This window comes from Geospiza fortis, unplaced genomic scaffold (assembly GCF_000277835.1).
Source record: "Geospiza fortis unplaced genomic scaffold, GeoFor_1.0 scaffold394, whole genome shotgun sequence".
NCBI lineage: Eukaryota > Metazoa > Chordata > Aves > Passeriformes > Thraupidae > Geospiza > Geospiza fortis.
Window position 1 is genome coordinate 417294 of NW_005054509.1, and position 14960 is coordinate 432253.

General features: G+C 47.1%; 1 protein-coding gene across 1 annotated transcript in view; it reads left to right on the plus strand.

Annotated features, from left to right (window-relative positions):
• Positions 1-14443, plus strand: part of WNK2 (WNK lysine deficient protein kinase 2) — a gene marked incomplete at its 5' end in the record, with an annotated part of 95736 nt that extends 81293 nt beyond the window's left edge. Inside the window, 1 exon segment of the mRNA XM_031063513.1 lies at positions 14190-14443. Within this exon segment, the coding sequence (XP_030919373.1) occupies positions 14190-14297 (108 nt within the window).
• Between the last annotated feature and the right edge of the window lie 517 nt (positions 14444-14960).

Consider the following 14960-nt stretch of genomic DNA (forward strand, 5'->3'; position numbering starts at 1 on the left):
GTCTTTCTTAACCATGGCAGTTGTTCCAGGGAATCAGCAGAGCTGACTGAAGTTTTTTGGAGGTGATTTACCAGGAGCATGGAGAGGTTGGGATTCCCTGCTCTTCATTTTGCATTGTTCCTTGTTGTGTGGAGGAGTGGCATCAGCTGGAGCCCTGGGGTGGGTGAGACCTGGGGTGGTTTGGGGCATGAAGTCCTTGTAAGGATCATGCTGGCTGCAGCAGAGATGCAAGGGCAGATGGCAAACACTGTTGGTGTACTTTTTGTTGAGTGTTTTGGCCACTAAGATGGCACAGGATGCTGCAGGTGGCAGGTATGATGTACAAGAGTTTGACAGGGGTTGGTTTGGGAGTTGAGCATTTTTTTGCTGTTTGTACCCTCTGAAATTGGCCCTAACTGGGAAATTGAAGTTGAGGGAGAAGAGGGCTGCATGGTGTTGGAGAGAAGTAGCCAAAGGAGGAGGAAGGGAGCAGCATGAGAGAACTCCTAGTGTGGACAGCTGGACAAGTAACCTGTGTGTATCGGAGGGATGAGCTCCATGGGGAGATGGCCATGTGGTGAATCACAGCTGAGTCAACTGGAAAGACAAAAAGAACTTGGGAAATCACATAAAGGATGGAAAAAATAGCTTTCCAAGAGAGAGAGAATCTGAAGCTCAGGATGTACTTCTTCAGTTCATCTGGTAACACCATCTTTTGTCGCCTCTTTTGATCAAAAATGCCTTTGCAAGAAAAGAATAAGGAGCACTAAGCAGATTTCCAGCCCATCAGAGAAGGTTATAAGGTTTTATGTTGGAAATAAAGGCTGGATAAGTAGGAAACAAGGTGATTCTTATGCTTTTTGTGGGTTTATTTTTAACTGAAACAAACTAGTACTGAGTTGTTAGGGTGGGCTGTCTCACATGGGCTTAGTTTTGGGAAAAGCTGTTGTTTTGGGAAAAGTGGTCCCTTGTGATAGTCACAAATGAGGGGCTGGGGGTGGCAGGATTTGTACCTTCGCTTCTGCCTTGTCTCTGGGGATTATTGTAAAGAGAAATGCTTCCCAAAAGGGTTTCATACAGGAGCAGAAGTGAAGGGAGTTGTCCCACAATGAAAAATACATTAAACAAACAAACAAAAAACCCAGAATGTTATCTATACATTTAAATAGAAAAATAAATTTTTCACTTTAAAATTTTCTCTTGCTGTTCACTACTGGCAGTTGTGTGGCTGACTCAAAATCTTCTCTTTCCCCCTGGAACAGAGGACTCACTTCCCTGAGTTATCTCTTTTTTACTCAAGACTCCTTCTACCACTAGCAGCAAATTGTTTGCTGTGAATAAAATATATTATTTTTTAACTAAGTGAAAGGTACTCTTTAAGACTGGAAATAGAAGAGAAACTGGTCGTGTGTTAAATAGGAGTGAGTGGTTTTCTTTTCATCCTCTGCCATCAGAAGTGTAGACAGCAATAATGTAATTGGCATGTAAAGGAAAACTTCACATTCTGCTTTGTTTCTATGGAAGTTACCAGTCCATTTGCCTGCAAATCCTGGTTGATCATATTAGAAATCTGGGGGAGACCTTTCATAGGGGGAGAAGCCTTCATCCAATTGTGTCACAGGAGCATTGAAATGTACCTTTTCAAATGGTTTTATGAAACATGGAAATGCAGGTAGATTCTCAGAAGCAGCAGTTTGAAATGCAGTAGGAAATATTAGAACCAAGGTCAAACTGCCCGAGTGATTTCTCTATGTGATCTTTGTGAAGATATGACGAAATAATCACTTTTACAGGTAATTTTGGTTAGCATTAGTCAAGAAATAAGTTTAGGAATATGAGCTGCCTTCTGTGCAAAGAATACTGAATATTGTGTACTTAAAGACACTATTTGGAGATGCCTGAGAATGACGGGCTTGCCAAAAATGTTTTCTATTCTCCATGCAGTGTGTAGCTCCACGGGTTTTACAGGAAAAACATCACCTCCAAAAAGGCTGAAACATGTTCCCAGTGCATAGTGAGGTTGTTTCTGAAGACACACAGGTCTGTGTCACTGGGTGATGGGAGCTGGGGGCTTGGACATCTTCAGCAGCATCTGAACCTCTGCTGGCATTTCCTGACTCGTGGGCTTGGGTGTGCTGCTGGGAGCAGCTGGGCTGGACATGGCCACGATGCCAAAACCAAGCCATAGCCCCTTCCCTGTGTCTTCCCTCTCCGTTGGATTGGGAAAATAACAAAAAAATGAATCTGTATTTGAAACTATTCAACACTGCCTTGGTCTGAATAGTTTTCCAGGGAATTGGAAAAGCACACACACATCTCTTCAGGAGTGCCTAAAAGCTTTGGGGTTTCAACAAACTGGGCAGAAGTGATAAAAGAGATATCCATCTCTTCTATCATCCTTACCAGCTCATGTTGGCGGCCAGCTCTGACTCTGCCCTGTGACTCAGTTTTGTTTCAGCAATAGCTGGTCCGCACAGAAGGAAAACACTGATGCTAATGGGGTAGCCAGCAAAAGAAAAACTGTCTAAATCCTGCCTTTTCAAATGGGTTGTGATAGTTGTGGTCAGCTTTCACAACAGAATTACCTGGTTTCCTCCATTCTGATATAAACCCAGAAGTATTTATGGTGTTGGTATGTCACACCCAGTGCTTGGTTGTGTAGTTTGACAGTACTGGAGCTGTAAGTATCCCTGGGGGTAGTAGCACTTTGAGGTTTGCCTGGAAGAGCACAGGAAAAATTATAACAAGTCCAAACAACAGATTTGGGGTATTTGAACTACCCTAGTCTTTGTCTTGTGAAGTTTTTCCATTTTTACCATTGTTTTCTGGTATGTTGTTCTCTGTGTATGTATTATTCTTGTTTTCTAAATGAGTTTGTGTGATTATTTGGGGGAAGGGGAATAAACAGCCACAAAGGAAAAACTGCCAGGAGAAGGCAGGTGTGGGGGAAGCAGGAGCTGGTGGCTGGTACCTGCAGGGACCTGTGCAGGTGCTCAGAGCAGAGGTTTGTCGGTGCAGGGAGAGTTGGGTGCGTGCAGGTGAGGAGGTGGCACGAGCAGAGGTGTGAGGGTGGCAGGTGAAGGTGCCGCTGTCTCTCTTGGCTCAGTGAGTTCATGGCTTCAGCAGAGGAGCCTAGTGGAGATGTAGAGGGGAAGAGCTTCCCTTCCTACACATATGACACATGGCACCCTGCTCTCCTGAGACCCCACCCTCAGGACTGCCTGTGGGTCTGGGGCCCTGAGCACAGGGAGGCCCTTGGGGATGCTGTGAGGGCTGGAGCTGCCCAGGCAGGTGTGACAGGAGCCCAGGGGGGCTCTCAGCTGTGCTGGGGACCGTCACCCCCGGCAGCTCGGGCTCCCCCTCAGGTGAACCCCTGACCATGGACACAGCACTGTGCAGCACAGGGGCATCCCTGGCTGTCATCCCACATCAGCCTGGCTGGTTTGAGATGCTGAGCCAGTGCTGTTCAGGACTGTGCTGTGATCCCAGCAGAGCGATGCACAAACTCTTTCATCACTGCCTGAATGTCCATCTGCTGCCCTTTGAACGGGACCAGCAAAGGGACTTGCAGTCTTATGGCTTTCCTGGAGCTAGGAAATCCACAGCTTTGGGGCTGCTTTTCTGGCATATGTTAATTCTGATGTTTCAGTCAGCACCTCCATGCAGGAATTGATGGGATGTGTGGGCCTCCATCAGTGTTGAGTCATCAGAATTGGTTAAAAAGGTGATGGTTAAAAAAGGCCATACCCAAGAGGCTTCTACCGAGGGAAAGATGCAAGAACCAGGTGCCATGGCTCTTAAAGTGTGTATTTAGCTCACTTGAAGCATAGGAGGAAGGTAGAGGAAGCAAAGTTAAACCATTAACATGTGTTTGTCATGACATTGTCAGGTTTAATGTGTATGTGTAATGTTGGGTTTGGGGCATGACAATTTTTTTCTGGTCACACATCTGTAGCATTAAATGCAGCCACTGCTTTACTGAGGAATTCAGCTGAGAAGGAAAAAGTTCAGAACTGGAATGAGTCAGATTTCTCAGGACTTTAAAAGAGCTGAAAATAAGGTTTTTCAAATTAATTTTACAAAGGGCAAAAATGTAACCTCACATTTTTAGTGCCACTGAGTAATCTCTTGCTAGTACAGTCCAACTCCTGGCCCTGCACAGGGCACCCCAACAGCCCCACACATGCCTGAGAGCATTGTCCAAAATGCAGCATTTTCACAAACATCTGTTGGCATTCCTCACAGGTGCTTAGTTCAGTGGAAACCACCATTTTGAGGATGCTAAAACAATAATCTAATAACAGCATACGGAAGTCTGCAGGTCTTAAAATTCCTCTGTGTTTTGGTTTGGAAAGACAGGAGTCTGCTAAGGAAGGCAGGAGCCTCCCCTGAAATGGAGAATGTAAACCCTCCCCACCCCTCCGAATTGCTGTAATTTTAAATTAAGGGGCTCTCAGGCAAAAATATGGGAGCAGGAAATAACAGTTCTTTAATAGGGAAGAAATAAAAAGAATAAAATAAACAATGCAGTCCACTGGAACAACACTGACAGAGTCAGAACCCAACCTGACACCCTGTGGGTCAGGGTGTTGGTGGCAGTCCGATTGAAAATGTGGCTGCAGTCCTCTGAAGTATCAGGTGTGGTTCTGTTGGAGCAAGGGGGTTCTGTAGAGAAGGATGTATTCTTTCCTCTGGAGATCCAGTGGAGGAAGAGGCAGCTGCTGTTCCTCTGGGGAATCTCGTGGAGAAAAACCGTGCTGGTGTTCCAGAATCTCAGAGTGTATCGGGGTAGCAATGCTTGGCTCCTCCCTCTGGGCGGAGCATCTCACAATGGGATGTTATAGTTCTTATCAGTCATGCGCTGATATTCAATAGCCTGTTATCAGCAGAGGTCCCCTCCCGAGGAAGGTGTGAATGTGGTCATTCAAAGAGAGAGGTAAGGCAAACTGCTCACTTGACAAGGTAATGTGTATAGATGGTAATGGAAAACATCTTGCATGCAATCTTCAACACTCTGTTTCTTGTTCTTTGATTTCTGTTAATTTTGGTGAGGTTTTTAAAATTATTGGTGTTAAATTCATGATCCTGAAGCATCTCCTTCAGTTTAACATTCACTATCAGATTCAGGTTTCAGGTGAGAATGAGAGAAGGGAAGTGAAGGAGAGCATCAAGTAGTTCTGTATTTTTCTAAAATTGCCCTTAGAACAGAGGTTAATGCCCCAAAGTAGGACATCCTGGTGGACATTGCAATTTTTATTGTTAATTGAGAAGAGAAATTAAAATCACAAGCATGGAGTAAGCATCCCACACAACCTTAAACATATATTCATTTTTTCTGCTGAAATTTCACCTTCACACCAGTTTTATCAATTGAATGTGAAATATCACATTGATGGGAGACTCCAAGAATTAAATAACACCCTTTTTTCCTTATGCCATAAATAGATGGCCTGGTGGGAGCCCTGGCAGGGACCTGTAAATTCTGTGACATGAAAAATGTAATGAAATGCTGCAGTCATTTGGGGTAGCAGCAGTTCCCATGGTGTCATGCAGGATGGAGTGTGTAATTTGGGAAGATCTACCATCCCATATTGAGGGAGGAGAGCTCTTTCTCTGCGCCTCGCATGCCAAAGCTGAATAATTGAAGTGTATGTTAATAGAATTTTAGACAATCGTCTGGAATTGGTCCTGGCAGCCCATGAGGCAGAGCAGCCCTGCTGTGTCCTCACTGGCTTTGCCTCACCTGGCATGACCAGCAGCAGCGCCAGGCAGCGAGCCTCCGTGAGAGGTCTCTTGCCACCCGCGCCACCCTCAGCTCCCTGTGGCTGGGTGAAACAATTTTGTACAGAAATAAGGGCTGGAATTTTTAAAGTTCTTTTGAGGCTGGCTGGTAGATCATGGGATTTGGGTTAATTCTGCATTTAGTGAAGTTTATTTACTTTCATGCACAAGTTAACATTGAGTTCCTTTGGACATGCGAGGGTGTTAATTTTCACTTGTTTAATGATGCTTCCTGTCTTTTTAAACAATGAGGTTATATTGAGGTAACTTTCCCCTCTGCCTCATATCAGCCTTTTCTATTAAATTCCAAATATTCTGTCTTTAAAAAACAAACAAAAAAACCCCAATCCCCCAACAAAAGTATAAAAGGAAAAAAGAAATGAGCCCAAAAGAAAGCCCCAAGGACACCGTGGCACCCCTGAGCCTGTGCCCGCAGCTGCCCAGGGCCCGGCGTTTGGCTGGGACGCTGCTGGCATGGAGAGAGCAGTGCCCTGTAGCAACACTTCTTGTGTTTCTCTTTTTGTAGGTAAGTTCGGTAAGGACAGGACTGGGGAGCAAGTGCCCCGTTCCAGTGGCTTGCCCCATGCCCACAGGATTAGCTCCTGGAGCTGCGCCGTCCCTGCCAGTGCCCGTGCCAGGGCCCACCCTGGCCGGCGCGGTGCCGCCGTACGTGATGCCTCTCTGTCAGTATGGAGCCGTGTTCCCCTCGCCCGTGTACGGAGTGCCGTGGCCGGGCCCGGTGGCGCAGCCAGGGCTGGTCCAAAGGCCCGGCATCGTGCGCTTCTCGCCGCTGGGCCGGACCTGCCTGCGCATGTACCCGGTGCCGCTGCAGCGCCCGGGTGCCACGGGGACCCTGCCACGGGGACCCTGCCACGGGGACCCTGCCATGGGGACCCTGCCATGGGGACTCTGCCACGGGGACCCTGCCACAGTGACCCTCCCACTGAGACTGTGCCATGGGGACCTTGACACGGGCGACCCTGTCAGTGGGTGGCCTTGCTGTGGGTGACCCTGCCCTGGGTCCCGATGGTTTTGATGCCGTCACGTTGGAGTGTTTGCTCTGTACATGCTGTGGTCTGTGTGGGATGAGGTGGGGCCCGGGGCACAGCCATACACTGCATCAGCAATCACTGTGAGGCGGCGTCACCACAGATCATTTGTTGTCACGGCAATACCTGCTTCTGTCCCATTGCTGAAGACACTTTATTCCTTGTGTTCCGTTTCACACTTGTGATCCTTAACATCATTGTACTTGAATTGATAATTAGCAAATTGTACTAACCCTGGAGGAGTTCAGTGCCTTGAATCTCAGCTTTCCAGTCCCAGCTGGAAAGAGATGTACAATTATTTGAAAGGTGTATTTTATTTACAATCTGCTTGTGAGTTGGAGGTCTTTTTATTTGCGAAGATATTGCAGGTTTACAGTTGATGTTCCTTATCAATTTCATTCTGCTGTAAATGCTTTGTTTTTATTCACGGGTTGAATTTTCACTTCTGAAGCTTTTAGAAATAAGAATTGTGAGGTGACGTTTGTTTGACATGCTTGTTTGATGCACTGATCGTAAAATTGTTGGTGTTTGTACAAGGGGTAGTGAAGTGTACATTGTAATGTAGGAGCATTTACAGAGTGATCTAAGGGGAAGGTGTATACAAGGACAGGGAAGCAGCTTCAGGCAGCGCTCTCCGTTCTCCTCCCCAGCCTGTGGTAAAGTCATTGTAGATGACGACTTAATTCTGTAATGGGCAGCAAATGCTGTTTTCCTCTGGATCAGCAGCACACTGGATTTCATTTCCTTTCCCTATGTTGTGCTTTTATAATTTAGTTAAATCACAAGCTCATGCATGTTCCATAAGTGAGGACAACTAATGGAGCTGTTGATTCTAGCAGACCGTATCTGCAGGTGGCTGTGAGCCCCGTGGGAGCGGAGCACGGCCACTGTGCTTGAGGGCGATGTCTGCTCCTTGGTGTGCCAGCTGTGTTCATGCTAAAACAGAATAAAAATGTGAAGCTGTTCTTTTTCATATCTGACACTTCAAATTTGGTGTCTCACTGCCTTCTGTTTGGATTTTTTTTTATTTATTTATATATTTATCTTTGTTTTTACCCAAGTTTGCGCTCCAGGTGGCACGGACACCTCTCTTCTGTTCGAAAGTTGCTTTTTTCCTATTTTACTGTGCATAGAGCCTCCACCTGCACTTAGTGTAAAGGCACAAGGTAACCACTAGAGCTGGTTTGCCATGGTAAGTCTCCTTCCTTCCCTGAGCACTACGGGCAGCATTACAGGCACAGGACCCAGGTGTGGCCGCACCCAAAGGCCCCACAACGACATTTTGTAGCCCTCTGCTGAGGGGCAGAGATGTCCTGTGCTGCCAAGCTGTGAATTGTATAGTTCTATTGTACTTCAAGCATTATACCTGTCTAAATTACTTTGTTTGTACCCTTTGAATATATTATTCCATCAATTCAGTTAGAATTGAATTTTATAGACAATTATGCAGAGTCTTCTGCCTGGGCAAAATACTTACTGCAGTAAGAGATTTCTGTTCTCTGTACCATGTATCTTTTATTTGTTTGGGTTTTTTAGATTAATGTCGGTATGCTTCATGAGCAAACATGGAAAATATGTTCTCACACCGGGTTCCCTTCAGCTCACACTGAATCCTACAGTTCATGTTGCTATTGCCTGTATAGTCCATCCCTTGTATACTGACAAAGTCAGTGGCACTAAAAGCCCCAAGAAATTGTATAGATTAAAAAGAAAAATAAACATTTTGTGCTTGAAAATGGTGTGAAAAACCCCGTGTTTTCCTAAAACATAGAGCAGTGTCAATTTCCAGCTGTTCCAGGTAATTCTGTGTTTGTTTTCCAGACTCATTCTTGTCCCTGGACTGTGTAGCAGGAGCAGATGTGGTGCCTCCAGCAGTTGTTGGGTGCTCCCCACAGCAGTGCCCGGGGTGTGTGCTGGCACCTTGGGGCACTGAGCCCTGAGCCCATCCTGGGGCTGGGCTCTGCAGAGCAGAGGGGCTGCAGCCTCAGCTGCTTCCTTTGAGCACATGGCTCCCTCGGGGCTGCTGGTGCTGCTCATGAGGATGCTCAGCTTGGTAGGTGGGAAAGAGACCCATGAACTCTCTCCTGAGCTGCAAACACTAGGGAAGCCCTTCTGAAGGATCCTGTCATCATTTCAGTGTGAGGAACTCAGTCCTGTTGCCAGCACCCTCTTGGCAGTCACCATCGTTGGGTGAGGCTGCAGGAGAAATGAGAGAAGGGCATGCAGGTGTGGCACTCCTGCTTCTGTCTCCGTGTGGCTTTGCTGTCTGTGCTGTTGGTTGGGAAGTCTCTGGTCCACGCTGGCGCCCGTCTGCCCCACGGTGGCTGCGTTGCATGGCTGTGCTCCCGGGAGAGGCGGGGCGGCTGGGGAGCAGGGCATGGATGCACCTTCCAGGGCCTTGGGGGGTGTGCACCTGCCTGTTGCACTGGGGCCAAGCAGGAGCTCAGAATGTGTTGCTGGCATTGTTGTACTCGTGGTTTTTAATTTCCTGATGGCCCTCTTGGCTGCAGCTCTTCTGGCTGTTCACTTCAAGCCATGGTTTTTTTGCCCTTGGCTGTGAGGATTGTGTCACAGGGTGCTTTGACTTAGGTGGCAATTAAGCAAATGACATGAGATTAAATAAATGGAGTGACTTCTTGAGCAAAAGGTGAGCCAAGAGTAAGACAGAGCTGAGGGGTCCATACTGCACCTAAAAAGATCCCCTACAGATCCCAGAACTGAACTTGTTTTATTCCTGACTGAGTATTGCTTCAACATGCAGCAAATGGGTCAAACCTGCTGGTAGAATTCCTGGCCTTGCTGGTTCCAGTCCTGCATGTCCTGTAGCTCTGCCATCACCCAACATTCCCAGCCAGCACTGTGCTGCAGGGACGTGTGGGAAGTCAGCACAGAGGCTCAGCTTCAGATACCAGGTTTCAATGAGGGAGCTCACAGATCCTCTGATTTTCAGTCTTTCAGTTATAGAAATTTAATACAAATCTTGAAAAAATGTTTAACCCCCATAGTCACCCACCCAGCAGTGGGAAAGTTTTGCAGTTTTCAGTTTGGGAAGTTAGGAAAATAGTTGAAGTTTGCCTGTGCACCTTTCATTTGGCCTTCTGATTGCCTTATGTGGTGATGGAGTATCTTAATGCATGACCACATCCTGCTTTCCCACTGCATTCCCAACTTGCTTGGACTAAGACTGGACATGGAGAGGAGCTGCTGCCATTGGCAATGCTCATCTGCCATCTGGGATGCAAGGCTGGGCACTGCAGATGGCAGGGAGAAACACTGCAGTGGTTTAAGGCTCTTTTGCAAATCTGGATCCAACCTCCCTGGAACAGATTTCACTCAAAAGAATGATGCAGCACTGGCCCTTGCAGATTGTTTGCCTGTTTAACTCTGGTCTCCTGTTCACAACTTTAAAGAGGGAATCTTTTTAAAATTCCTTTAAAAAACAAAAAAAAATTCTTTGAGAAGTTCATTTAAAGAGGAAATGTTGTCCAGAGCAGCTGTGGCTGCCCCTGGATCCCTAGAAAGGATCCTGTCCAACACCATGTTGGATGGGGCTTGTAGCAACCTGGGATAGTGGAAGGTGTCACTGCCCAGGGCAAGGAGTGGGATGAGATGGACTTTAAGGTCCCTTCCAACTCAAACCATTCTGGGACTCTGTGATTATTTAGCCATTACTCCATATCTATCTTTACACTGCTCTGTTTGTGCCTTCTACTTTTCTCTGAAATCTTTGACATTAGCTGAGGGCAAGACAAGGGATTGAATGGGTGAGCTGTGGCATTCTCTGTGCTCCTGCAGAGTTACTTGTGTTGGGAACAGCGTGCCAAGAGACAGGATTCCTGAAATGATCTTCTTCCTCCAGGGAAGAAGCTGTTTGGTGTTTGTGGAAGGAAATCACTAATACTTTGAATCATTAGTTTAACTTGGCTTTGCCAATGGTAGCTCTTTCCCTTCAAGCCTTTTTCATAATCCCAGTGCATTACTGTCAAGTCTGGGAACACACAGAATTTTTCCAGAGAAGCCCCATGGATGTTTTGTGGGTCTGTGTTGATTTTGTTCGGTTTGCGTGTGTTTGAGCAGGAAAAACATCTGTCTTCACATATGCCTTGGAAGTTGGCTTTGGAGAATTGTAACAAGAAGTCTCCTCCTAAAATTTATGTGATGTCAGTATTGCTTTCCCTGTCATCCCCACTCCCCCTACCACCCCCACTGCAATGAAGGAAAAGGTTCAAGGCTTTTTGAGTGAGATCCATGTTTAATCATCAGATAGCAGCTATTATGGCAAAAGCTTGCCTTGTTTTCTGCCTTGCTGCCAGCTAGTTCCCCTCAAGTTTTCCATGGATGCTGTTGAAATTGTTGGCTCAGAGACAGTCACATATGAAGCAGTTTCTGACGGTGTGTCATGTGCAGTAAGGTTTCCTTGCCTTGTCCAATTCTTCCTCTGCCCTCCTCTGTCCTGATTTTGGGTGATTCGTGTGGAGCAGTGTGGGCCTGGTCTCTCTACAGAGCTTTCGACAGGGAGCTCACACTCTTCTTGTCGTGGCTGGATGAATGTCTGATATGGGATTGAATTTATAAAACAACAAAACCACGATTGTGTGTTACTTCTGACTACGATCATTCATCATGGGTTGAGTCCTTGTGGAGCACCTCAGTGGTTCGTGGTGTTGGGCACCTGGCTGGTGCTTGGGCAGACTCAGGGTCAGTGGAATTGTCTGATGTGCTGACCTCTATTATTTTATCCCTGACAGTCAGTTTCCTGTCTATATACCCCAGAAATGAACCATTTTGTTGATCTGGTGGGAATTGTGCTGTGACTCATGTGTGTACCTTTTGGCAGGGGCAACAGTTCTGGCTGTGGAATGATCCCTGTAGATTCAACAGGACAGGGATACTCCAGCCCCAACCATGCTGCTGCCAGGAGTGCAGTGTAATGAGACAGATTTGAGGGGCTGTCAGGCTACAAATTCTGCTTTATGAAGGAATTTGTTGCTCAGAGTGGTCTGGATCTGCTGCACCGCTGACTGTGCGAGCAGTGGCTGTGTGAGCACAGCGATCACTTACACCTGATCCAGGTGGATGTCAGTCTCGGACCAGGAGGTGGCTGCTGTTGGGAATGATGTGATCCTCTCTTCTCCCTTCTCAGGGGTAGTTGTGTGCTATCAAGGCTGTTTCTGCATATGCTTGCATCTATATTTGATTATCAAACTTTTCCCTTTAAATAATTTTCTCATGCGGAGTTTAGGCTCTGCATGGGTCGAGCCTTCAGTCTGACACACAAAGTCTCAGGAAGCTTTAAGGCTCACGTGGTTACTGTGGAGAAGCTGTTCATAGACAATGCCCTATGATTTGATAAACTATCTGTTAAAACAGTGAAATTATTGTGAGAAGCTCTTGGTTTTTCCAAATCTGGTGAGCAAGGAGCACTTGGATTAATTTCTCCATGCAACAAGATGAGTGCATGATGAATATTGAGCACATTGTTGTGGTCACAAGGCAGAGGGAAAAGTTAGGATTGTTTTTTTCCCCTCAGAAAGGAGCACATCCCTACACTTTGCCTTTCATTTCTGAGGCATCACTTGAGTGCCAGCTATGACACTCAGATTTTTGAAGAGCTGGGCATGGGGAGAGCCTCTCCAGCCACCCTTCAGGGGACTTCTCTGGGCCTGTTGCAGTTTTTGTGAGGCATTTAAGGGCCTGACACATTGTAAAAAAGGAAATAACCAGCTGCCAGTCCTTTTCAAATGGGGATTCTTCAGGTCTGACATAAAATAGCCCCAAAAAGTATTTACACTTGTGGTTTTTTTCAATGACTTTGCAAATAAAGTAAAAAGTTCCTCAGCATTTCTAGTTTGTTTATCAGACTAGACAGACTGAATCTAGTATTTTTGTCCTAGTTAGGCAGCAACTACAGGGTGTGCCATGGCTGCCTTTTCCCACAGTTCTGCTGTGACCAAGGAAACTCGTGGGTAACTGCACTCCCCGACCTCTCCAGCACTGCTGCCCACCCAGCCTGGCAAAGCTCAGGCTGACTGAGCCTGGAGTAAGAAGTGGGGTGGTTGCCCATGGCTGAGCACCTGTGGGGGTTTGTTTTAGGAGCAAAGTGCCTGGGGAGCTGGCTCTGTTCTGGGTGTTGTGGCTGACCCACTGCTGCCAGATGCTTTTTTCCCAGTTACCTGGAAATAGTTAATTTTGTCCTATTTTCCTGGATGAAGCTCCATGCCAAATGCTGGTTGTCCACCATGAACAAATGTTGGGGTGGATCCAGGCAGATCTTCAGAGCTGACAGTCAGAAGCTCGGGGAAGAATTATGAGGAAGACATGATCTTCCTTCCCTTAAAAGTCAATTCTTGCCATGAACAGGCAGAGCAGGCAATACAGGAGGGAGAAAGTTGGGATTGCATCTAGCAAACACAAAGCCCAGACCACAGAGACCCAGCAGGAGCTGTGCCAGATCCTGGCAGTGTCTGTGCCGTGCACTGTCCCCAGTGTCCCCTGCCTCCCCCTCTGCTCCAGGGACTCCCTGCATGAGCTCTGAGCGCTTCCCGAAGCCGCCTGCTTGTCACACCCATCTGTGCTGCCCCTCCACAGCAGCCTGCATGTGTCTGTCTGTCTGTCTGTCTGTCTGTCTGTCTGTCTGTCTGTGGAGCCTGTCTGGGGTGCATGTCCCCCAGCACGTCCCCAGCGCGACCAGTGCCTGTGGTGGGCGTCTGGTGCTGGCTGGGGGACACGAGGGGACACCCTGTGCTGCTGCACCTCCCTTGCCTCTTACCCTGCTCCTGTCATTGCTGTGCCCTTCGTGTCTGTCCAAGCACCTTCCACAGAGCAGTGCTCTGCTCCTGTGGCAGCAGATGGATCCCATCCCTGCCGGCGTGGGGCATGGCATCCCAGGGATGCTGCAGGGAGGTCTCTTCCAACCCAACCATTCTGTGATCCTGTGATCCAAGGCTTGGCTCGTTTCTATGGGACAAGGGAGCCAAGCCTGCAGGTGCCACGACCTGCCTGGGCAATCCCATCCTCCCCTGACACCCGCACACGGCCTCACATCCATCTCCCCTCCTCCCAACAAACTGAGCCAAACGCTGGCTGTCTGCTGCCTCTTTCCATCTCTGCCTCCTGGGAGCCTGGCTCTCCCCCCACAGGAGTGAGAGCTCTGGTCTGAGGAGCCTGTGAGGTGCTGAGGTTCTGCCACCAAAAGAAATGGTTTACACACCTGAGCTCTCAGCACAAGTGCCTATCTCTGTCCCTGTTTCCGGGGAGTGGGACCAGGAGTACGCTCTGGCAGCAGCACCTCTCACACACTTGAGGTGCCCTAGCTCACATGGCCTTTTTGGGTTTGGTTTGGGTTTTCCTAGATGTGAAATACATATTTTTTTCTTTTAGATTCTGAAAATGAGACCATCAGTGAGTGACACGTGGCCCCCACAGCTACGGTGCCAAGCGCAAGGCCCCGCCGCAGCCAAGGAGGAGGAAGAGGAAGATGGGAAATGATTTATCGTGTGTGAGGAATTCTGTGCTGTTCTGGTCCATTCAACACTATTTTGTAACTTCTTTCTAATCATTTTTTTATTTATAGTTGGAAATACAAAAATGTTATGCAATAAAAAATAAAGGAGAATTATTTTGGGGGAAAAGGATTTTGTTCCAAATTGTTCCCTTCTGTTGTGAGCCAGGTTTCCGTGAGCAGCAGATGGAGAAGAGGGAGGAGGAGAAAGAGGAGGAGGCACTCCTTCAAATGCTTTTTGTTTCATACAGTTAATTGTCATTTAAGCAATTTTCCAAGTGATAAACTAGGCATGCATACAAGAAAGAGAAGATCCAGTTCCATTTAAATTTCTCACAGTTCTTTTTAAAGGTGAGATTCTATTTTAAATCAAGTTAAAAACCTCCGGATCCTGCACTGGAGAATGAGTCTGCTTGTCACTTCCCTTTTTACCTCTCTCTTTTTCTCATAGAATGACCACATTTTCTTGCCAGATTTAAATACAGTCTCAAGTCACTGCTGATTTTAAATGTAAGACTAAAATCCTCCCAAAGATGAATGGGTAATTGGAGCCATTTTTAAGACTCTAAAGTGCCTTCAATGATCTAAACCGATGCAGTGGGGGTGTCTTTCTCTGGGTTCCCTGGCGGTGGGTTTCAGCTGTCTCTGGG